The following is a 24,597-nucleotide window of genomic DNA, read 5'->3' on the forward strand; positions in this document are numbered from 1 at the left end:
TTCAATATGTTGAGGTTGCCAACTTTTGTTCTACCATTATTCCAAGAAGAAGCATAAGGATGGACGAGTGTGAGAATGAATCTGTTAAATTATTAAGTGATCCTAATTCTAATAATTATTAGATTAATGGTCATTGTAAATAATTTTTTGGGGATAGTTACAAATCTAGCCCAATTAAGAGGGATCATTTATATATCTAACCCACTTTGCTTCCATTTTACCAAATTAGACCATTTCATCCACTTTGGACAAAATTACCTTTAGTTCTATTGATCGATGAATCGATTTCTGATATCAATCGTTAGCGATTTTTGAGATTTTTGAAGTATTATGTTCAATTTTTCGTAAAAATGGTATGTTTTTAGCTTATACGCCTGCTTTTCTCGCTGGTCTTGCTTCTTTCTTCATCTATAATGGTATCGTTTCAATTTTCTCAATTTTCCACCATTTTTCTCCATTGTTGTCGCATTTGTGACGAAATTTTTTACATATCGTCACAAATGCGACAACATTTGTCGCATTTCGTCGCAAATGCGACAACTCTTGTCGCATTTGTGACGAAATGTGACAAATTTCGTCACAAATGCGACAACAATGGCGGAAAATGGTGGAAAATATAGAAAATTGAAACGATACCATTACAGATGAAGAAAGAGGCAAGACCAGTGAGAAAAGCAGGCGTATAAGCTAAAAACATACAATTTCTACGGAAAATTGAACATAATACTTTAAAAATTTCAAAATCGCTAACGATTGATATCAGAAATCGTAGAAGATGAACCGAAGAAGAAGAATAACCAAAACCAGAAGAAGAACCAAAACCAGAACCAGAAGAAGAAGAAGATGATGATGATGATGATGATGATGATGATGATGATGAAGCGAAAGAAGAAGTAGGAGCAGATCCATCGATCAATAGAACTAAGGGTAATTTTGTCCAAAATGGATGAAATGGTCTAATGTGGTAAGATGGAAGCAAAGTGGGTTAGATATGTAAATGACCCCTCTTAATTGGGCTAGATTTGTAATTAGCCCTAATTTTTTTTTGTGTATAAAGTATTGAACTGTTGTTTATGAATATTATTGATATTTGTAGTTTCTTTTGCAAATGAAATTAAAATGTTTGACCTCAATTATGTTAAAGTACGTATTTAAGTTGAATTTTATTTAAGCTTGTTTTAGCTTACTCAATATCACTTTCAAATAATTTCACTGAATTTCTTACATTTTGAGTTTCGGACAATTTCATTCACTCTCAATTAATGCATGTATTTTAATTGAATTCAATTTAAACATGTTTAGTTCATTTTATTTACTTTCAATCACTTTTATTAGATTTCATTCAATTTCAATTTCTTTTAATTAGTAACATTTGGTTGCGTTAAAGTGTATGAAATTGGTTTTAACATATGTGTTGCTACATTTAGATATGTCTTTACTCAAATATGTTTTTATTAAACATTTTATTTAGTTGTTTAGAATAATTTGTTTCAGTTATACCCGACTTCTGTTAACTTTCAGCTAATTTCAGTCAGTTTGTCATGATTTGAAATTTGGTGTAAATCATGTAACTTCATTTATATTCGTGTCAAATGAGTTTCTTATAATTTGTTGGTATTTCTGAAGTATGTTTTCTTAACATTTGATGAATAAAGAATTTTTTGAATGTGCAATTCCTCATAATCAGAAACCTGGTGATCAGAAATTTGATGAATTCATTTTCTTCATTTTAGGTACATTTTATGGATCAAAATTGCGATTTTTCCAATTTTTATGTCTTTATTTGCGAGAATATTTGTCTTCGAAACGTAACAAGTTGGTGAATGAAAATTGTTATCAGGATATAGAGTTCGGAGTTGGAATAGAGAGATCATCGTTTAAATTCTGCATTTTTAGCAATAAATTGAGAGTTCGCATGGAGATAGAATTTTGTTATGAAAAAAATATGAGATTATTTTTCTTATGTAGCATTTATATAGTTTTTTATATTTTAAGAAGGCTTAATACATCATTTGCCCCCTGAACTTGTCCAAAATAGTTGATTAGCCCTCTGAATTTTCAAAGTGTCTCGATAGCCCCCTGAACTTGCATAAAATGTTCAGTTAGCCGCCTGAACTTGCATAAAATGTAATCAATTAATCACTCGGTTGTAAAAAAAGTAAGTTAAATGCGGAAGATATATTGCACACATCTTAAAAAAGTAAAACGACCAAGGTCAGTATATATGATTATAATATTAGAGAAGAAATTTTTTTATAGTTGAAAAGTAACAAATTCTTTTTTAACATGTTTTAATCTATTTTGTGAAGTATGCAATAACATTCTAAGACACGTGCAACATATCTTCCGCATTTGACCTACTTTTTTACAACCGAATGATTAATTGATTACATTTTATGCAAGTTCAGATGACTAACTGAACATTTTATGCAAGTTCAGGGGGTTATCACAAGACACTTTGAAAGTTCAAGAAGTCAATCAATCATTTTGGACAAGTTCAGGAGGCAAATGATATATTAAGCCTTTTAAGAATGTTGAAAAAAACGATATTTTAAAAATGTTGGTTTTGATTTTTTAATATTTAAGAAATCATGCACATTGTTTAATATTTTTGGAATAACAAAACTATTTTATATTGAGGTAAAATTCCTTTTGATCAAGTCATTTTCTATTATAGACTATTGTACCTATTAATCCACATTAACATTTCATCCATGCAACTAGATTATAAGCAATCCATATATTATTTCATTATTATTTTTTCCACGGTAGAAACCCCAATTTAAACTTTTAATCAAAATATATCTACAATTAGTCGCATAAAGGAAAAGATTGGCCTATAAAATTTTGCCGCAATAAAAAAATTGCACAAACATGTGTAGTTTACAATTAAAAGAGCCAAAGTCAATTTTTCCATCAAAAAAAATATTTATGATTTAATTAATTTGTAAAGTTAAAACAATCTACAAAGTCACTCTTTTTAATTGCTCCAAATCTCTCCCTTCCCGACTAAATAGTCACACCAATAATTTTATACGGAATGTCTTAGTTTGCAAAACCGTAGACACATGTTTGCAAGTTTTTAAATCAGAAAATTACATTTTCAAAAAGATCAAACCACATTTTTTTTTTTACTTTACCGTTCAGACTATCTGGTTCATAATCACTAAAAATCTCAGTTTCTAACCAGTGTTCATCTCATATCATTACTTGCTTCGATGCACTAACCGGTAGCTCAAATTTCACAGCAGAAGCAATAAGACAGGAGCTGGGATTCCCTTCTGCAGAAAGTGATTGTTGCTCTATCTCCTCTCAGGTCATACTTTGGAACCTGTACATGTGCAATTCTGATACAATGTTATAATTACAGTAAAAAATAAATTAAAAAAAAAAAACGAAAACATAGTTCGTTCGTTTATGGCCCTGCAAATTAGTGAAAGAGAGCCCACACTGAATCAAGAAATGCTATTGAGACACTGCATCAGAGCATCTGTCTGCTCCGGCTTCCCAACAGATACACGAATGTACCCTTTCAGTTCTTTGCTGTTGTAGTGTCGAACCATTACACCCTTATCCGCAAGATTATCCTGCAGTAAACGCAAGTTCACCATATGACTTTCACAAGCAAAACTATACAATAGTTTCTACTTCCACTAATCACCGAGTTGTATTCTAAAAAATGCAGATAAATAAAGATTCCAAGTTTATCAGCCATTCTGAGAAGAAATTTCACCTTAAGATTCTTTGCGTCCATTCCAGATTTGACCTCGCAAAGAATGAAATTAGCATAGCTTGGAAATGGATTAAGGAAAGGCATTTCTTTGAGTAGCTTATATAGCCTATTTCGCTCTTGTACCAAAGCATCCTTCACCTTCTGTTGAGATAGTGACAGTATTAGACAAAGTTTTGAAGCATTTTATAGCATAAACCTTAGATGAAACCATAGATTTAAATAAATATTTCAACCTCTAGGTAGATCGGATTCTGCAATGCTGCACATGCAGAAACTTCAGCAGCAACTGAGACATTATACGGTTGCTTAGCTCTCCAAAGGTATTGAATGATGCTAGAAGGAAATGCTCCATATCCAACTCGGAGACCAGCTAAGCCTGTAATATTGTTCTGATAGTTCTAAATCACACTTTAAACTATTAAAGAAATGCAAAATTTCCAAAAAAATAAGTGATTCAAAATAGGATTATAATGTATACAACAAGTCCTATCTCTTGAATCTAAGCTGCTTTCTGCATGTGCAATTTAAGGCCCTTCCAAATGGTAAATGATATTACTATAAAGAGTTGTTCATGAACACGCCACAGGTCAAACCATAAAACTGAAAGATTTTGACTGATCAGACTGTACTATTTGTTGACGGCCTTCACACCAGTGAAAGGAATAGAGCTGTTATTACACAATGAATGAAGTGTATGTTGTCATAAAATAGCATGACCAATGTCTCTTTTAATAAGCATGGAGTAACATAAAATTGCAAATGCATCAGAAAACAAATCGTGAAATACTGTTTCAGCATGGATAGAAAAATTAAACAAATTCTATCGGCTTAATACATCAGGCTCCCTGAACTTGTCCAGATTATCCGATTGTCCCCCTGAACATTGAAGATGCTTCATTAGCCCCCTGAACTTGCTTTTAATGACCTATCAGCCCCTAAACTTGCTTAAAGTGACTTATTGCCCCCTGAAGTAGTTACAATGATCTATTACTCCCCTAAGTTTGCTTAAAGTGATACACGTTTTAATTTGTCCAAATCTCTCTTTGTCCTGCCACGTGGACTTAGAGGGCTAATGAGACATCTCCAAAGTTCAGGGGGCAATTGCATAATCTGTACTTGTACAGGGGCCGCTGATGTATTCAGCATCATGAGCAATGTCTTGAATATTGGCAAAAGCAACATATTAACTAACATTTATATATTATATGAAGCACGTACTCAAATAAAAATGAAGAGAAAAGTAAAACTATGAAGCCCTTTAATCAAAATTGCAGTAAATGTAAATTTTTATCTTCTCTAGATAATACACTTTCTACATGAGTTTGAGCTACAATTTAACAATTAATTGCAGGCTTAAATGTTGAAACAGATGGTGAATAAAGGCTGATAATGCCAGTTGCGCCACTGCTTACATAGATCCTAATACAGGAATAACACTCTGATCATTGCTATATTGCTCCAATACAACAACAACAAAGCCTTAGTCCCGAAATGATTCGGGGTCGGCTAACATGAACCATCATATAAAACCATGAAATCAAGTCTTGTCAGGTCTTCCCCCTACCTTTCACCCCTACATCCCTTTGCCACTCTTCAGTCCTCCTAATAAAAAATAAAAAAATTTGAAGGATTCCTCAACAATGGGACTGTCACACCCTTCAATTCAATATCAAGAAACAAGCTAATGCAGCCTAAGGTACAAATAGTCAACAATGATATATTAATATGAAGTGGACCTTGAACTATAAGCTTGAGCTTTTAGTTCAAATGGTTCCATGACATCGTATCAGAGCTAGTTTGACCAAGTGGGCTTGTGTTGTGCACGCTTCAAGCCTAGTAGGTATTCGCGTGTGGGGGTGTGTCAGCTATTAATATGAAGTGGACCTTTAACTATTAGCTTGAGCTTTTAGTTCAAATGGTTTCGTGACATGGTATCAGAGACAGTTTGACCAAGTGGTCTAGGGTTCGATTCCTGGCGGGGGTGTGTCAGATATTGATATGAAGTGGACCTTGAACTATAAACTTGAGCTTTTAGTTCAAATGGTTCCATGACAGATATATTTGAGCACAAAATAGTATCAATCAAATCATTTTTCAGGGACCATATCAGATCAAGTGCATGAGTTGAAGGGCAAAGTTTCAACGTATGCCTCTAAAAGACTTTGGACCCAGGCCCAGCAAAAGGTACGATAAGTCGACTACCCTTTGCCTCTCATCCAAAAAAACATTAGGATAAAAAGCACAACAGAAAAAAGTGAAGTTAAGGGTGACAATAACTTCCAAAACAAATGCATAGTAAACAAAATGTATCAAATTAGGTAGCAGGTGTCATCAATGTGAACCTAATGTGATCTTCTATCCAATTATGAAAAAAAGCAATACCAATCAAGACCAGATAATATTATGATTCAAATGAGAATTATAATAGTGACACTGATATGAGATATATATTAATAAATTACATCAAAAGTTATTTTCTAAGTTCTAACACCTCATCAGCTATAAAAACAAAGAACAGCAATCAAGTTTCACATATTCTAGAGATCTAATTTCAATCAATCTCTCCAGACACAATAATCCTCAACAAGACAAGCTTTGAGGTTAAAAAATCTCTGATTTTCTGGCATGACTTTTTTTTTGTGGGGCTTTATTTTGCCGAACCTATTGGTTAGTATAAGTTCTAGACCATAGTCTATTATGCCTAGCATCAACAGACAAGGCCTGGGCATAATTCTATAGCAGACTTGAGTAATGGTTTCTAATATGCTCACGTAATTTACATAGTTATGTCAGGTAATGAACAGTATTTTCCTACTTGAAACCTTATTGTCCTTGCTAGACGCACTTTTGAAATACCATACCACATAGAACTCGTAGATTCACTATCTACAGGCAAGGAAATCCATATTGTAACATTCATAAATTAAACAATTTGAAATTGCATAATTAAAGTATCCACCTATGTAATTCAAGATTTAACTCCCTTTCATTGTTAATACTGCTAATTTAAGGAAGGCAAAGAAAATGTATAACATGAGAAATAAAATTTCTCAATTATATTTCACGTTATTCAAAGATGGGTTTGATTGTATCGAGAAAGTGATAGAGCTAGTAGAAACAAAACACCACAGACATACCAGCTCTCTTGCTAAACGTCCGTAAGACAATCAAATTTTCATGCATCTTCACCCATTTCATCCGAGATTCTAATCCAGAAAACTCAATATATGCTTCATCCAATACCACCAAAATTGGGAGCTTAAGGATCCTCAAGAGATCTTCATCGTTGATTATGCTGTCATGAAATAGGAGAATGCCAAATGAAAAGAGTCAGAATAGAAAGTAGAGGGTCGCAACATAGTTGCAAACAGTTTCAAGATATATAATACTATAAAATTTAACAAATGAACAAGGATACCCAATGATATGATATGAAGGTTATACATGGGCGGCTATTGAAGAAGGTTAATAAGGAGAATGTATATGGTTGTTAAATATCCAAGCCCTTTCACAGTTCATTATTAATGTAACTGGAGGTTAATGGGAGTTAAAACTTTACATACATGAACCTCCTAACCTCTGAATTGTGGGGTTAAAAAGTGTATATAAAATTATAAGAAGTTTTACACCCATTAGACTCCATTTCATCTTAAAACGTCCTTATACATGACATTACTTTCTATTGCATTCCATTTCATAAGAAAAAAAAATCTGAGTATCACCTTTTCTTTTGAACAATAAAAAATCTGAAGTATCACTTGGCTCCATGAATAAATAGGAAATATTATTCCACTGTGGCAGGAAATAACTGATGTCGCTATCTCAAAAAGAATGCACTTGTATGGAATTATTTTTAGGTTCATTATGACCCTAAATCTTCCTAAGCATAAACAACTTAGTCAACAAATGTCTATATGAAATATATTTTGCAATGACAGTGCCCGAGATCTTTAGAGATTTGGCAAAACAAATTAATCTAGTAGTGCATAAAGGAAACAGAATGTAAAAGAACTTGTACTCACAGGTAAATCTTTTGATACTTGATAAACCAATTATCAAATAGAAGGGGATACATCAGACTTAGACGTATTGTGCTTGGAAAAACGCATGAAATGGATAATAAAAAAAGAAATGGAAATCACCTCCCATCAGGGTTGTTTGGTGATGTTAAGAATATGCATTTGGGCTTCTCTTCTAGAACAGCATCAATGATGCCCTCAACATTCAAGCTAAAGTCTGGCTTCCTGAGAACTACAACAATGATGAAATGTAATCTCATAACTATTAGAAAGAAGTGAAAAGCACATTCCAGACTCTATGTTGCTAATATAAAGGAGAAATCTTGTAACCCATCAGTAAAGATGCTGAAGAAATTAGATTATTCTTACAAAAGGACGGTTGAAACATATTATTGAGTTATTTTTGTTAGGAATAAATGCGATTACGATAAACGAAAAATAAGCAAACACACAAGAATTGTTAACCCAGTTCGCCACTCAATATGAATGACTACGTCTGGGGGCACTACCAAGCCAGGATATTTCACTATAATGAAAGAGATGTTGGGCCCATCGCTTCAGTTGGGCCTATATATATTAGTCTCCAAAAGCCCAACAATTTTACCTTTAATAACTTGTGCTCCATTAACTGCAGCATCAAATTGATACATAGTGAAGGTTGGAGGACAGTCTATGATCTTGTCACCAGGATCCAGTGTGCATCTGCCAAAGGCATGAATGACACATGACACAATGAACTGTCAGAATACTGCTATTGATTATAGTTAGGTGGGTACTTCAATCTACAATACAAGGTTTCACATATTTACCGCATAATTAGATCAATGAGCTCATCTGCACCGCATCCCACGAGAATGTAATCAGATTCAAGGCCAGAATCTTTAGCAAGGGCCTCACGTAATCGACGGCTTTCAGGATCAGGATAAATGTAAGGGAATTTCAAAGAACCTAAAGCTTCCATTACCTAAAAACAATATGAAATCATAAGTGGGGGAAAAAAAGAAACTCATGACAGCCATTAAATCAACTGGTCTTTAGAGTTTAACTATTTTAATTTCTAAGGAACAGGACATAAACTTAGTGCTATTTTCAAAACTAATTGAAACTGAATGATTAACTTCTCATAAAATTGTACGATGTCAAACATGCCTCGGGAGGCGGACCATAAGGGTTTTCATTTGCATCTAACTTAACAATATCCTCAGGCTTCCTTCCAAGTTTAGCTGACAAAACCTGTATTCAAGAATGTCAATAATTATAATGAATAGTGGATTAGTAATTAAAATTACTGTAAATCATTCTATAATAACCATTCAGTATGTAGCTGATCAAATTCATGTCTATTGAACTTCACCGTTGCCCAAAAAAAATAAAGAAAAAAATTTGAAGTTAAAGTTCTCACATGTAAAACCACTTGAATTCAAGGATCGAATGAGTACTGATCGACAATATTAGACTAAGGTGGCATTTGATAGAACTTAAAATTAAGTGCTAAAAAAATAAGTACTGAATTTTAAGTGCTGAATATTATAAATGCTGAAAGTATGTAAAACCACTTGAATTCAAGGATCTAAAAAGTACTGATCGACAATGTTAGACTAAGGTGGCATTTGATAAAACTTAAAATTAAGTGCTAAAAAAATAAGTACTGAATTTTAAGTGCTGAATATTATAAATGCTGAAAGTAGTAAATGATATAAATGTTTGATAAATACTAAAAATAAGTACTGAATTTAAAAATATTAGTTAATAATGTTCAACTTAAAATTTTAAGTTAAATCTTTTAACTTACAAGAACAAGTGATTATGTGACTTAACTGAAATATTTAAGTTGTGTTATCAAACAATCTTAAACTCAATAAGCACTTAACATATTAATTTTAAGTGCTGAAACTGGTTATCAAACAGGGCCTAAGATCAATTACAAGCTCAAAGTTCATACCAGAGCTTTTAACCAGCATAATGCTAATTATTGGATTAAATTCCATTTCTACAAATGCTTATAAGATAAAGTTTATCACAAAACCAATCAAACACATCATACAGCCTGATCTAGCAGAAGCGAACATAAGTTTTCAAATGGATAAAACAATTCAAACCATTAAACATTACAGATAATCATTAGACTAATGTCAAAAACATCAAAAAGTTGCAAAGAAGTACACCATTGACAATTAACATAATGTATAAAGCAGGAACTCACACAATAAAAATGAACATTATAAAAATGCAAACAGTTAATGGCCCAATTGTCAAATGTATGATCATTTCAACACATGGTAACAGAATATGACCCGAACATTTGAGTTGAATTAAGAGATATCATGCATGAGGAGAAAAACAAATTGAAACAATATAATAACTGCAAGAGATTACCCATTTAACTATTCACAAACTGCAACAAAGATTCAATAACTAGAAAGTAAAACGTTAATGAAAACAATAAATTTCAAAAAAAAACCTGAATCAGAATATAACCTCAAAGGGCAAAATTGGTTGATAAGGGGACAATTTCCTCAAATGGGAACGTATAAACGAGTCGCCAGTCAAATTCAGCTGACCTTCATTGACATGTTCCACAGGCAAAGTAGAAGACATGGAAATGACTCTTCTTTGATTATTTACTTGGAAAGTGTTAATGGGGCTATGAAATTGGGGAGGATTGCTTCTGGATTTGATAAAGCAGAAAGAGGCAGTGTTGTCAATGGAAATCACACCCATTAATATCTGCAAATAAAGAAGTGCAAAATAATCAAAAGCAACAAAGTTCAATCTCAGGCAGACAGAAAGCAGCAATAGTGAAACCTATAAAAGAATACCAAATTAAAGGGCAGACATTGGAAATGGCAGAAAGAATATGATAGACAGGAGTAGAGAGTGAGAAGCTTAGTGGGTACCTTCAGTGGCGGAACCAGAGTCTTAGATGATCAGGAGCTTAAATATTGAACAAAAAAATTTTTTGATGAAGTAAAGAAAAACACCAAAATATTCAATTAAGCTTTTAAGCAAATGTTACCAACAACAAAAAAAAAACCAACAGTAGCTTCCTTCAATTAAGCTTTTATGCTTAAACAAAACAACAAACCAAACCAACAGTACAACACATATATATATAAAATTTCAAAGTCAGATGGTGTTGATATCAATTTTATATCTATGTAATAACTTACCAGCTCATTAAGTAAGGATTGAAGATAATTGATCTATTTGATATGATAATTCTGTATCTTTTGCTAGGAAACAGAAAAATGAGAACTACCGATTTAGTTTGCATTGTGGATGGTACCTGTTATATGTCGAAGTTGATTCCGTTTTAGTTGAAGAAGAGAGAAGGTTGCGGTCGGTGGCGGAAGGAGCAGCGCCGGCGGTGGAGACTGACCGGACGGCAGAGTGGCTGGCCGACTCTCTTTCTCTGCGATTTCCCCAATTCGCAGCAATTAGGGATTAGATTAGGAGGAGAACAGGGCTGCAGGTGTGCGTGTAGAAGGTTGTTCAGTTTTCATTTAATGAAACGACGCTGTTTTGATCATTAAGTAAAACGACGTCGTTTTGATTTAAAGAATAAGAATCAAAATTACAAAATAGACCCTCATTCCCCTTCATCTTCTCCAAACAGCAGCTGCAATGGGGGCTAGCCACTAGGTTTTCTGGTTTTCAGAACACAGGTAAAAAAAATATATTACTTAAACTTTCCGGTGGCTGCCGGGACTCCAGCCCAGGCAAGCCCCCCCCTGATTCCGCCCCTGGGTACCTTGAAATGAGAACGAATGGAAAGGATCTTGTGGAGAATCGAGAAATGTGTGTTGAAATTGTAATAAAAAAAAAAGGGAGAACCCTAAGATTGTTGGACTTTGATCCGGAATTTTGAATTTTCTGTATATATTGTCAGCAATTGGATTTAACAAAGTTTTGTTTTTTTTTTTGTCTATCAAACGTATCCACAGTTTTCACTTCATTTCAGAATCTCCGTTATATTATACTCTATCAAAAGTTGTGCAATAATAAATAAAGAGATAAGGTGCAAAAATACCCTTAACGTTGTCAACCAGTAGCAATATTGCTCTTAACGTTAAAAATAGTACAACTAAAGACCTAACGTTATCAAATTGGTCCAATTTTAGACATTACTAACAGTTTCATTAACACTGTTAAAAGTTTTGTTCCCCTAAAGTTTAAATCGTGTATGTCTCTACAATTTTTAATATGTTTGAGAAACATCAGATTTTTTTTTTTTTTTATGTTTCAAGTCGATTACTTAGTCGGATATTACTTCAGATGATAATAGTGAATTAGATGAGGAATTAGAAGAGGCAGATAATCCAAATGAAGCTAGAGCAGAGGGAAGATATGGGAATGAGGATTCAAGAACTGTTCTCGAAATGGTTTATAGTTTACCAAAATGAAATAGTTTTGTTCCTTCTCCACTCAATGCTTTGTTCCTTATATAGCGTTGTTCCTCCTTCGGCCAAAAGCCGGTTAGAACAAAAAGAAAAAAAAGAAGCAGCCGCATAAAAAGAAGAGGATAAACTAGAAAAGATGAAATGAGAAAAGAATTTAAGTGCATTAATCATTAATGAGAAATAACAGTAATCAAGATACAGAGAGGATTATGAGGATGAATTATGATACTGATTTCTATAAAAAAAAAAAAATCATCAGATATAGCAGCCACATAGATTAGGGATGAGAACATTAACAACGTTAGTGAATTTGTTAGGGGTGTCCAAAATTGGACCAAATGACTAACCTTGGACTCTTAATTGTATCATTTCCAACGTTAGGGGTAATATTGTTCTTGATTGACAATGTTAGGGGTATTATTGCACCTTATCCCATAAATAAATAATTATTCCATCTCTTTTTTAATAATAATACTTATTTAATTTCTTAATGATAATGAAATATATTAACGGAAAAAAATATTCCGAATATTAAGGGTTTGCGTATTAATCCTATTTTTCATATAAATGTCATTTATATATATTTGATCTTTTATATTTGGGTGTATAGCCAATAAAAAGGTTTCTCACTCTTTATCTAATGTACGTGTGTTGGGTTTTTTTACACCTCAACGATAAGTAAGGTGACACATAGATGAGAAAGAAATACTCTTTTTAATTATTCACATGATTTCAATCTGAATCAATATACTTTTATTCAATACAAAAGACATTCTTCTCCCCCTTTTTCTTATTTCACGATCCAAATAAAAAGAACCCCTACAAACCAATAAGAGAAAATTATGGCGGATAATTATATATTGAATGAAATTTATTACGTTTGGATTTGGTGAAACAATTTTCAAGCTCGAATGGCATAAAAGGAAATCTTTTTGTTGTTGATAAAAACAAATCATCCAATCTGTATGTAACGTGTGTTGTTTCTCAAAACAAAGTAAGTGTCAATTGTTGCTATCTCGAAATTAAATTTTTTTTCAAGGATATATTTGTTTTCTTTTGATGATAAAGAGTCTGTTGTATTGGTTGCTTTATTTAATTAATAATGTGTTTCTTTTATTTTAATCAATGAAATTTGATTGTCTTTTTTTCAAGGTTCATGTAGGTCTTGTTTTAAACTAAATTACATGTTAAATAAGTGGTGTTGATTCAAGGAATTCAATTCTATTACTTAGTTTGAAGAGATCCACTTTGTTTCTTTTATTATTTGGATGAAGATACCTGTTATTTTTTATTATTGAATCATTTTGATAAGTTTATATAGAACATTTTATTTGGCTAAAGATGGAGAGGTTGCAGTGATTAGTGAGGTTTTTAGTTGGCTCAAAAATATGGCTTGGATAATTGTTTGGTTGAGACTGATGCAACAATTGTAGTTGAGCATCTTAGATAAGCTCTTTTTCGGTCAGCATATGGGTTTATTTTAGAGAACTACAAATTTTTACTTTCTTCCTTTAATGAAATTAGTGTCAAGTTTGTTAGTCTTTCTGTGAATTATGTGGTTCACGGACTAGCTAGATTTGTCTATTCTATGTCATAACTTATGGAATGATCAGGTGGACCACCAGATTTTATTTGTCCTGCTTTGTACTTTGATTTACATTAAAAAAAATAAAAAAAAAATTAAAGAATTATATAAGTATATTTATGTCATATATTCTTTTTTATTACTTGAATTCAGTGGTATGTGAATAAAATACATGTTAAATGATTTAATTTATTTTCTTCTTAATGATTGCCTTTGTGCTTCGTAGCAACTAATAAATGAAAAATAGTGAAATCAACGACTTACCTAAAGAATTTATCATGTTTAAATGAAATAAAATGTTTAAGTTTGTCTATATGTCTATGTATACTTATATTTATTTTCATTGTCCATTTTTCAGAATGATAAATACCTACATTTGTTTAAGTGGTGTTCACTCTAGGAAGTTTATGGTTGGTATTAATCAAAATATTTAGTATGTGGGTGGGAAAACAAATGTTCTTAACTCACATTTGGATGTTGATTTATTGTCATTTCCAAATATACGATCATATCCAAAGGACATAATATATGAGAGGGTAAATGTCGTTTATTATCAACCAATTGATAACCAGTTTGTATTGCTACATCATGATGTTGGGGTGATGATGTATGTTAAGGATTTTAAGGATGGAGATATATTTGGTGTGTATGTAGATCATTCAAATCCATTGTTCCATGAAAATGCTTGTGATGTGGAAGAAGTTATCAATCAATTATGGGTTAGGGATTTGAACGAATTGTTGAAACACTTTTCCACATGATTTTAATTTGACAAAATTATTTAAATTAATCCCATGATTAAGACAATTAAATTTAAGTGCTTTGATTTAATTGTATTAATGTTTTTGCAATGTTGAGTATATTAACTAATGAGAACAGGAACTAAGTGTTCAATAAAAAAGAAAAGACAAAACGAAGTCAGCATGAGCAAAGATGCACAGCAGAAGCTGAGTAAAATGTAACTCGGTCTTGTTAAAAGAAAGTCTTCTTCAGAATAACGCTTGAAGGCGAAGCCGACTGTAGACACTAGAGTCGTAGCCCTGTGATGAAAACCTTTTAAAGATGATTGGAAATATGATCAGAAATGGATCACGGAAAAATCCCTCGTTAGAAAGTCAAAGTCAACCATCTTTCATCCAAAACCAAAGTTTTCAGAGAACCAATTTGAATTTTAGGATATCTTAGTGAGTCATGTCCCCCGAGAGTGTCATAACGCACTTTTCCGGACTCAATTCGGAGGTCTAACGAAGAATCTGTGACTAGTTGAAGTTTTTAGGTGAAATTCGGGATAAAATGGACAATAACCTTAGTTCGGTTCATTTTTAGCCTTAGCCCATTAGACACAAAAATGTCTGTCTCATCAAAACGAGTCCAACGGAACAAGAATCGTCAAAATCGGAGATCGATAAGATCATTTTTCATATAAAACAAATGTTAGGACGGATTACCGACGGAAATGCCGTCGGTAATCCGTTGGTGCGGCTGGGCTCTTGCTGCTGGCCGCTGGGCCGCGCGCAGGGCCCAGCTCGCCCCCTTGCTCATTTTTGGGGTTTTTTCACAAACCTAATGCCCAAAATTCCCTTTTAACCCCTGCCTCATTTAATTAATCTCAAAATTGATCCGAAACCCTAATTCTAGGCTATAAATAGCAGCCTTTACACAGTTTTAAGGAGGAGAAAAGAGAGGACGAAAATAGGACGAAAATACACTGATAGATAGCCGAAATTCTACCAAATCACTCCGAATAAATTCTAGTTTTTTGCGTTCATCATCCGGTTCCATTATTTGTGATTTTTCCAATCATCCCACAACCTAAGTAAAGGTTTCTAAGGGACAAATCTTGTCTATTATTTTATATTTGGTACTCTGAAATATAGATTGTTCTCCTCCTTTCTGATTTTATTTTTCATTGTTGATTTTCATTGTTGATTTTTATTGTCAATAGGCTATCAAATATATTTTATGTATATATTTGATCCCTAAATTGATTTAATTTAACCCTAAAGCAATGATTTACCAGTTAAATCATTTGTTTTGAGCTTTTTTTCTTTATTTCAATTAATCTGTTTTTTATACTTTTATTTTTGAATCTGATATTAATAATATTACAAGTTAATATTATTGATCTAATTAATTCTTTTTGTTCATAACAATGATTTGGGATAAACGAATCAATTCGAGATAAATTTTATCTCACGATCGTTCAGACACCAATAGTTATAATAAAACTTTCTTTTCTATTTCTTTGATTCCTATCCTAATAATTTTTTATTTATTCGTTTTAGTCCCTAATTTAGAACTTCTTGTTTTATTCGTTCTAATCCCTAATTTAGAACTTTTCGTTTTATTCACTCTAGTCCCTAATTTAGAACTTTTACTTTTATTCATTCTAGTCCCTATTTTGAAACTTTATATTTTATTCACTTAGGTCCTTAATTTAAAGTTTTCCACTTTCTTTCAATTGAGTCCCTAAATAAACTTTTTAAGTTTTTTCAGTTTAGTGCTTTGTCCATTTTTACACAATAACTAATAGTGCAACTATATTATTTGCTTCTAACCTTTTATTTTGGTGGATATGAGTATGTGAGGATATTGTTTTGGAGCGGATTGAAGACCCGGGAATGCCCGGATGTAATTGTATTTAATTTTGCACCTATATCATTGCTTTTGGGATTGTAATATTTTGTTGTTTGTTTTCTTTTGTATACAACTATGCAATATGACACGAAAAGATGATTTTTTCATACAAATCATATTCAAAACGAATTTAAAAAGCTTAAAAGAGTTATTAATAGGCTGATTGTATTTAGAAATGCTAAGTAGGAGGCCGGTGGTTTCACCGGGCGATTTTGGGGGTGCTTAATATTTCCTTCCGAGGAGATATTAACCTTCCCCAAGCGTACCTAACTTCCCGAACCCACTTGCTTCCCGTAAGGAATCTCAGTAACATTCTCGGACCTAAAATCCGGGTGGCGACTCTTTCTCCGACACCGGCCCTGCCGAGCTAGTCGTCTTCTCTAGTGGACCTCGAGTCCAAACAGCACCGTAGTAGTCATGGCGGACCTCCCATGGGTGAAAGCCGCGAGGTAGGCTTCATCTACAGTGGCGACTCTGTTGGGGATGCAGAGAAGTTGATTCCGAAAAGCATTTTCTTCTGTACACTTGGAACTATTCTTATTCTCTTTTAAGATCGCATAGCATTTGCATAAAGAAAACCCTTTTGGGCAATTCTCACGAAAGTGCTCCAAGATCCATTCGATACTTGGAGATTGCCTAGTGTCAATGCCCCCTTGTAAAAAGTTTTGGACTATTCTAACTCCATTCGAAAGGAATAGTTTGATCTTTTTGCAATGGTCCCCATGTCTCAACCAAACCTCATGTAATGGCTTTAGTTACTTCCCCTAGGATAAAGCATGACCCTAATAATGATTTTGATTTTCCATTGTATTTTGGCCTTTTGTTTGTCTTTTGCTATAGCCTATGACATACCTGAAGTTTCATACCTCTTTCATAGAGATTTTACCTCTTTGTTGAAACCCGAAAGAAGGAGCAAAATTCTAAGTAGTCTCTTTAACCATGACTTATACTAGACCCAAAAATTTCATGTTTTCCAAAAAGAGATTTTACCTCTTTCGTCAATAAGGGAAAAATGAAATCTAAGGTCGGTACAAACCATGATTCAAACAGACACTTTGACATCTTTTGTTCAAGTCATGTCATATTAGAATTGAAATTTCGGTTTGTTATAATCTATGTCAAAAGAATAGGGTTTCGTGTCTTTTAATATAGTGTGTACTACACCCGAAGTCTCCATTTACTCAAAAGAGCTTTTTACCTCTTTCAAATCAAAATGGTGGTGGAGATCAAGGTTGGTACAACCTATAGTAAACGAAACGAACATGTCATTTAAAGTTAGTACGTGTCATACTTGAAACGAGAGAAAACCCCAATAGAGATTTCAACTCTATCTTAAGGGTACTTTTGAAATAAGTCTGACATAACCCATTTTAAAAGACATCGACTTGTCTAGGACTACCTTTGCTATATCCAAGTTTTGGAAATCACCCTAAGGAGACTTAAAACTCCAAATGTTAAAACGGGTGAATTCTACAGACTAGATTGGTATAGTTTGTCCTAAACAAGACCCTAACCGATAAGATAGCCCACATCGTATCCCATGGTCCCACGTGACCTAAAAAACTGATACGGTCTATCCTAAAGGCGAACTAAAGGCCAACCTTGTATGATGATTGATTTACATCGCTTTGAGAGTTATGCATGTCGTCGGTTTCGTGCATCCCTCGTTGATGCAAAACGAACCAAAGCCAAAAATCCTAGGAAAGGACCTAAACCACTACGTGTATGGGAGGAATAAGGTTGGAAGGAATAATGTTGTGATATGTGTTACGTGTGTTATGACTAACTGTTTGTTCATTTTGTTTTCTGTTTCTTTCTTTCTATAAAAATAAAAATAAAAACGCACACACCACGAATCATGCATTAAGTCATGCATCATGTGTATATCTAATACTTTGTGGTTGCAGCCATCATAGATTCTCGTTGGGTTCGTGAAGGCTCTCGCTTAGTCCGATCAACCACGTCAGTTTATCATTCAGACTCAGAAAACTCTATCAATCAGATGGCTGATCCCACAATAGAGGAAAGAATGAAACAGATGGAAGATCGGTTCAACACCCTAGGGGCACAGATTGAGGCCCTTGCTGCTCTGGTTGTGAAAAATAACACGGGTCCCCAACGTGATGGACCTGAGATCGAAGATGAGGAAGACATGGATGATTACTTGATCAATAGGAATGCGGCTGCAAGGGATAAAGCCCTAAAAGAAGAAATATTGAATGAGGTTCGAAACCTGAACGGAGATGGTTCAACTCACGATGAGGTCTTCAATCTGAGAGGTCGTTTGGCCCAAGGTGGTCTACCAAATAAATTCAAGCTACCTGAAACAAGACGGTCGAAGCGATTGATTCCGGGAGTTTTGAAAAAATATATAAAGAATAATAAGCTGAGGAAAATTAACGGCACGGCGCGGGCACACAACGGCATCCCGCACACGGACGACGATGGTCGAACGCCCGCTTGACGGCTCGAGACATGCGCGCGGCGTCCATCGGACGCACCGCGAGTGGCACGCTCTCGACGCCCGAGCAATGCCTGGGACCGCTGGCGGTGCGCGCCCTCGTGGGCCGTTGAGCACACGTGCCTGGCAGCGCGAGGCGCGCGTTCGGCGGCCGCGACGTGCGAGCGTCTAGCTGCGCGGAACGCGCGCTCGACGGCCACGGAGTGCACGCGTCCGACGGCGCGGGGCACGCCCCGAGGGTCACCGGGCGGGCACCCAACCACGTCGGGCGAACGCCCAACGCGTCGGGCCGACGCCCGACGAGGGTTGGGCGCGGGCGCCCAACCTCGCGTTGGGCGCTCGCCCAACGCCGTTGGGCGATCGCCCAACGAAAGTGGGCGGTAGCCCAACACTAGGTTGGGCGGCCGCCCAACCACAATGGGCGACGCCCAATTTTTTTTGGGCGTCGCCCATTGTTCCGGGATCCGTTTCCCTATATAAGGGCACGGATCCCAAGGTGAAAAAAGAGGGATTTTAGAAGAGGAAAACTTTCTCACTCTAAACATTTTTAGAGAGAGAGTGTGGATTTTTTTGAGAAAAATATTTTTTTTCTCAAAAATTCCAAATTTCCTAAGTTCAATTTTTACTAAATTTTCATTAAAAAACGGAAGCTCGCGGTTCGGGAATCAATCGGCTTCGACTGTCAGATACCGAATTAAAGGTATTATCCGAGGACTAGACTCTTTATTTAATTTATTTCTCTCCTTCTATTTTTTTTTTATGTTATAGTTTTTTATTCCTTTAGTCATTTATTTATTTTGTCACGTTTTATTTAGTTAGCATATTTATTTAATTTTCGTTTCGTGTTAAATAAAATTCGGTTTTGTTTTAAAATAAAAACCTCGTTTTGACATCCCAATACGAACCGTGATCCGATAAAAAGGTAGTTCGGGTGTCGAAAACGTTGTAATTATAAGTTTTTTAATTTAAAAGATATTTCCAAATAATGTTTTAAAATAAAAACATCGTTTTAGGAATTTCCGTTTTCAACTATGATCCATTTTCGGTAGTTCGGAAGTCCAAAACGATTGAATTAGATTTAATTTAAGGCTTTTGAACAAATCTGGAAAATATTGGAGTGCTGCTGTAATTTGCCAATTCTGTCACTAAAGGCTGTTTACCGACGGATTTTCCGTCGGTAAATCTGCCAAAATGTAAAAAATGTCATTTCAGTCCATTTTTCTTAACTTTTAGACTTTTAATCCTTAGTATATATATATATGATTATGTAATACATGTTTTTCAACTTATTTTAGAACTTTAGTATATATATCTATTTTAGAATATTTGTATATCTCTTTTTATTCTATTTTGTAATATAAGTATAAATATATATATATATATATATGTATTTCCCTTTTTTATTAACTTAGGTTATATTTAAATATTAGTTACTTGATATTTTGAGAAATAATGAATAGACATTAGCATATGGTATTTTTGATATTTAAACTATATTAATTATGTATATATATGTATAGTTTTTTTTAGAATATTTGGGTTATTTTAGTGATTATTGAGTTAAATTATTTTTAGATAAGTATTACTTTCTTAGTTATAGGATTTACTTATTATTTTCACATTTCAAAGTATAAGATATATTGTGTTTATTATCTTCATATACATATAGTGATTTTTGGTTAAATCTTATTTTCTTATCTTCCTTTTTTATTTAAATGTATACATATATATATATGGTCTAAAACCATTTTCTTTATTCTTTTGGCTCATTCATAGGGTCCATGTTTCAAAAGGGCTTCATTTGAGTGTAAATGTTAGTTTATTGTAATTATAATAGTTAAAGAGTCCATTAAAGTAAGTGGGGAAAATAAATCACCAAAAAGAGAGTTTTCAATTGAATTATTTAAACTAATGTTTTTTTTAGATTTGTAATGTAAATAAATGGAGTCATTCTTGTTAATATTTCAAATCGTCTTCAAAATACCAAGTTTTAAAACCCTAATCCGTTCCAAAGGCGGATTAAAGGATCATTTTAATTAAAATCGTTTTCTTTGCGAATAATAGAGTTTTGAACCATTTTCTTAAAGAATTTGTACAAAATAAAATTGACTTGTATGTTTAACCATGTTTTCTCATTAAAAGGTTTTTTATCTCAAACGTTTTCAAATACTCGAGTCGTTCCAACGGCGATTCGGGTAAACTTCTTCAAACGGGGTTTTAAAACGCACATGAATCGTTCCAACGGCGATTAAGGTGCGAACCATGTAAATAAATCCGTTTTTGGGAAATAAGTTAGTGTAGAATAAACACACGATATAATATTTAATACGGTTGTAAATAAATCACTTCTTTCTTCCCCCTCTCTGTGTATGTATAAACATAAATGGGTGATTCTTTACTGATGTGGCTTTTCAATATCATATGCTCAAAACGGTTTCTAAAAAGAGAAAGAAAAGGGTTTCAAATGAATTTTAAACTTAAAAAAGTATACGATTAGTCCGTTATCGCCTAACATGCTGAGTAGGAGGCCGGTGGTTCATAACCGGGCGATGTCGGGGTGCCTAGTAGCCTTTCTCCGGAAAGGAGCTAGCCTTCTCGGCTCGTACCTAAGTTTCCCGAACCCACACCGGTCTCCCGCAAGGGATCGGTGTTCATTTTCCCATTCGTGGGTGGCGACTCTTCCATATCTTCGAGCTCCGGTCCTGCCGAGCAGCTTGATTCCACGATTGGTTGCTTTCGGCGCCAATCACCGCTTACGTCGCCATGAGGTTGTCCACCCCCCGGTCCGCCCGGGAGATTAGGCCGCGGCACCTCGTCTAACAAGTGGCGACTCTGCTGGGGAAGCGAGAAATTTGATTCCGGAAGGCATGCACTAAGCCCTTAACGGGGACAGATCGTTTTACTTCTTTTCGTATGCATTCACGAGCATTATTGCAAACCCTTTGGGTAATTTCCGCGAAACCTCTAGCGAGATTCCATTCGTTGCTCGAAAGAGGCTAGCGTAAGTTCCCCCTTACAGTAAGGCGCCAGAGGGTCCCCATCCATTCGTTAGGGGCGAATCTGTGCGGTCCTGTGAGGTCCCGCGGTCAGCCATGTCAGCATATAGTAGCCTTAGAAGTTTCCATAGGATTACCCGTTACTATTTTTGATGTGATAAATGAATCAGTTCGTGTTTTCAAACCGCCATGATACGTGTCTAATCCTAAATTATGTAAAGAAAATGAGACGATGCGTTAATATATACTCATGAATCGACATACTAATTACCCTAAAACATCGAAACGATTGGAACTAAAGACGACTTAGTCATCTCATATGAATGAACATGTGCGACCCGCCTTGTCCCTTTCGGTGTCCCGACGAAGGCACGTGTTCAGGAAATACGTTATGACGTAAGCACGTATTAGTATTAATCGGTTCGGTGTTAAGGATAGTTACATTTCGATACAAAAGACTATATTAACGGTAGCCGTTATTCACATTCTTTAAATAAATTGGGATAAAACGAGATCACGACGAAACGAAAACGAAGAACATTTCTGTTTCGAACGACCTTGTTGTAACGTGAAAAGTTTCGCACAATTAGCCCGTCCCTTCCGAATAAAAGACGAGCTTTTACGTTATGCGTGGTGTCATTCTTAAGAGAAATGGACGTGTCCGCAAAAGGTGACTAAGAAAATAAAAAGACAAAAAGGAACTAATCGACCAAAATCATTCTGAATCTACGATATATGTTAATCCCGCGAGTAGTTAAAGAAAATAAACCAATATCGTTGAATACGTGCCTCGGACGAGAGTATACCCCGTTTAAAATCTCGAAGCCGAATTAAGCCAAACCATATAATTGCGCCATATGGACGAGACTGCGGGTTTTGGCTAACGACTCGATCATTTCGACCGTTACCAAAACTGCAAGAAATATGGCCCGATATACGTGTTTGCTTAAATTCGCGCCTAAAGGAAGGAAAACGGTGATATCCTCGCTTCGAATAAACATGCGATTCAACGAAACGTTGATTTTCTATAACCACACTGAGATGATATATCCCGTGGATTGGGAGGAACAAAGAGTTGTAATTAGCCGAAAGATTATCGTGCGCTCAAATAAGACTCGCCGTCTTTTCATGTAGCAAAATGAGCAAACGGAATCTCAACGCTAAAAACAAACACGTTACGCAATGAATCCGTTCCCTAAAATAAATCCAAAAGTGATTCCATCACTAAACAAACGCATGGTTATGTTCTCGATAAAATCCCCATTGTAACCCAAAAATCGAGACATGAACCCACGCGAATAAAAGGGAATGAGTCATTGACAATAACGAACGATTGGACTAGAAGAATAACTTGAACCATGTCTAAAAACCGAGATGCGCTCAAAGGGAGTCAAAACCCGAATTAACGCATCTCGCGAAAGGACAAAAGACGAGTTATTCCGAAAGGACAATCCAACTTGGTCGATTTCTTAGTCACTGAATATGGATACGTCGAAACGAACTGTATTTTCTGATGGTTGATTTACTTTCCCGCAATAATCGACGGCATCACGCGTCCCCTGGACCGCAATGTGAGCCAAAAAAACCAAAATCCTAGGAAAGAGACCTGGACCAACGAGTGTGTGGAGGAATAAGGGTGGAAGAGAGATGTTGTGATACGTGTAATTAGAACTAACGTTTGTTCTTCTTATCTTATAATCGCAAATAAATAAACGCACACACCACGAATCATGCATATGAAATCATACATACATACTAATGGATACCGTTCGCGCAGACGTCATCATTAAGCGGTTGTGGTTTCGCGAGAGTAATCGGCTTGTCAGACAGTTTGATCAGTCGCGAGTAGACAGTCCCGAATCAGTAGTTGCGGCTTTTGAATCATCTTCATCCGAGTATACTCAGTCTTCCGTCAGTATGTCTGCAACCGACGAGAAGGTGGCTGAATTGGAGAATTCTGTGAACAATATCAACGACCAGCTGGCCGCAATCTTGGCCCAGCTAGCTGAGTTAGCACTGAAGGACAACAAGAGTGGTAGTAAGCGTGCTGAGAATGAGGTGAACGATGGCCCTCGCTTTGGGAATGAGGAGGATTATCAGGATTATGTCCGAAAACAGTTAGAGAAGGAGAAAGCTAAGGAAGAGGAGTGGAGGCAACACATCACACAGGAAGTGCAGGACTTGCACGGAGGAAGCTCCGGAAGTCAGGATTTCTATAACTTGAAGAATTGCTTGACAGCAACAGCTTTGCCTCTGAAATTCCGGCTCCCTGACATGAAAAAGTTCGATGGAACTGGAGATCCCACCGCTCACATGAATCAGTACGTTGCGGTAATGAAGCACACGATCCTGACCGAGGATCAAGTCTTGGGGCTGTTTAACACTTACCTGGAGGGGGCTGCCCTCACATGGTTCCATGCGCTGCCAATGGTGACAAAGAAGGATTGGAAGGAGTTAGCGAAGTCATTCATCGCTCAGTATAGTTTTAACACCATGTTGGAAGTCACTTTGAAAGAGTTAGAGAGCACTAAGCAGTAGACTGGGGAATCCCTTTCAGACTTCGTGAAGAGATGGAGGGCTAAGGCCGCGGTCATGAAACAGAAGCCGCTTGAGCAAGATCAGATCCGAATGGTGATTGGCAATACGTTGCCGTATATTAAGAATGAGTTGAGATATATGTCGTTCACAGATTTCAATCAGATGTATAGTTGTGCCTTGACTGTCGAAGGCGATGGGGAGCCGAAGAAAGCTTATACCAAGTGGACG

General features: G+C 35.3%; 1 protein-coding gene across 1 annotated transcript; it reads right to left on the reverse strand.

Annotated features, from left to right (window-relative positions):
- Positions 1-3,014: 3,014 nt before the first annotated feature.
- On the reverse strand, positions 3,015-11,400 carry LOC136235827 (histidinol-phosphate aminotransferase, chloroplastic-like). Its single transcript, XM_066025876.1, has 11 exons — positions 11,039-11,400; positions 10,231-10,479; positions 8,902-8,985; positions 8,562-8,716; positions 8,357-8,454; positions 7,876-7,984; positions 6,871-7,028; positions 3,967-4,109; positions 3,734-3,874; positions 3,450-3,587; positions 3,015-3,331 (listed from the first exon to the last, which is right to left on the reverse strand). Exons 2-10 carry the CDS (start codon positions 10,471-10,473, stop codon positions 3,456-3,458), a joined length of 1,263 nt encoding a protein of 420 aa, XP_065881948.1. The 5' UTR covers positions 10,474-10,479; positions 11,039-11,400; the 3' UTR covers positions 3,015-3,331; positions 3,450-3,455.
- Between the last annotated feature and the right edge of the window lie 13,197 nt (positions 11,401-24,597).

The sequence above is a fragment of the Euphorbia lathyris genome, chromosome 7 (assembly GCF_963576675.1).
Source record: "Euphorbia lathyris chromosome 7, ddEupLath1.1, whole genome shotgun sequence".
NCBI classification, from domain to species: Eukaryota; Viridiplantae; Streptophyta; class Magnoliopsida; order Malpighiales; family Euphorbiaceae; genus Euphorbia; species Euphorbia lathyris.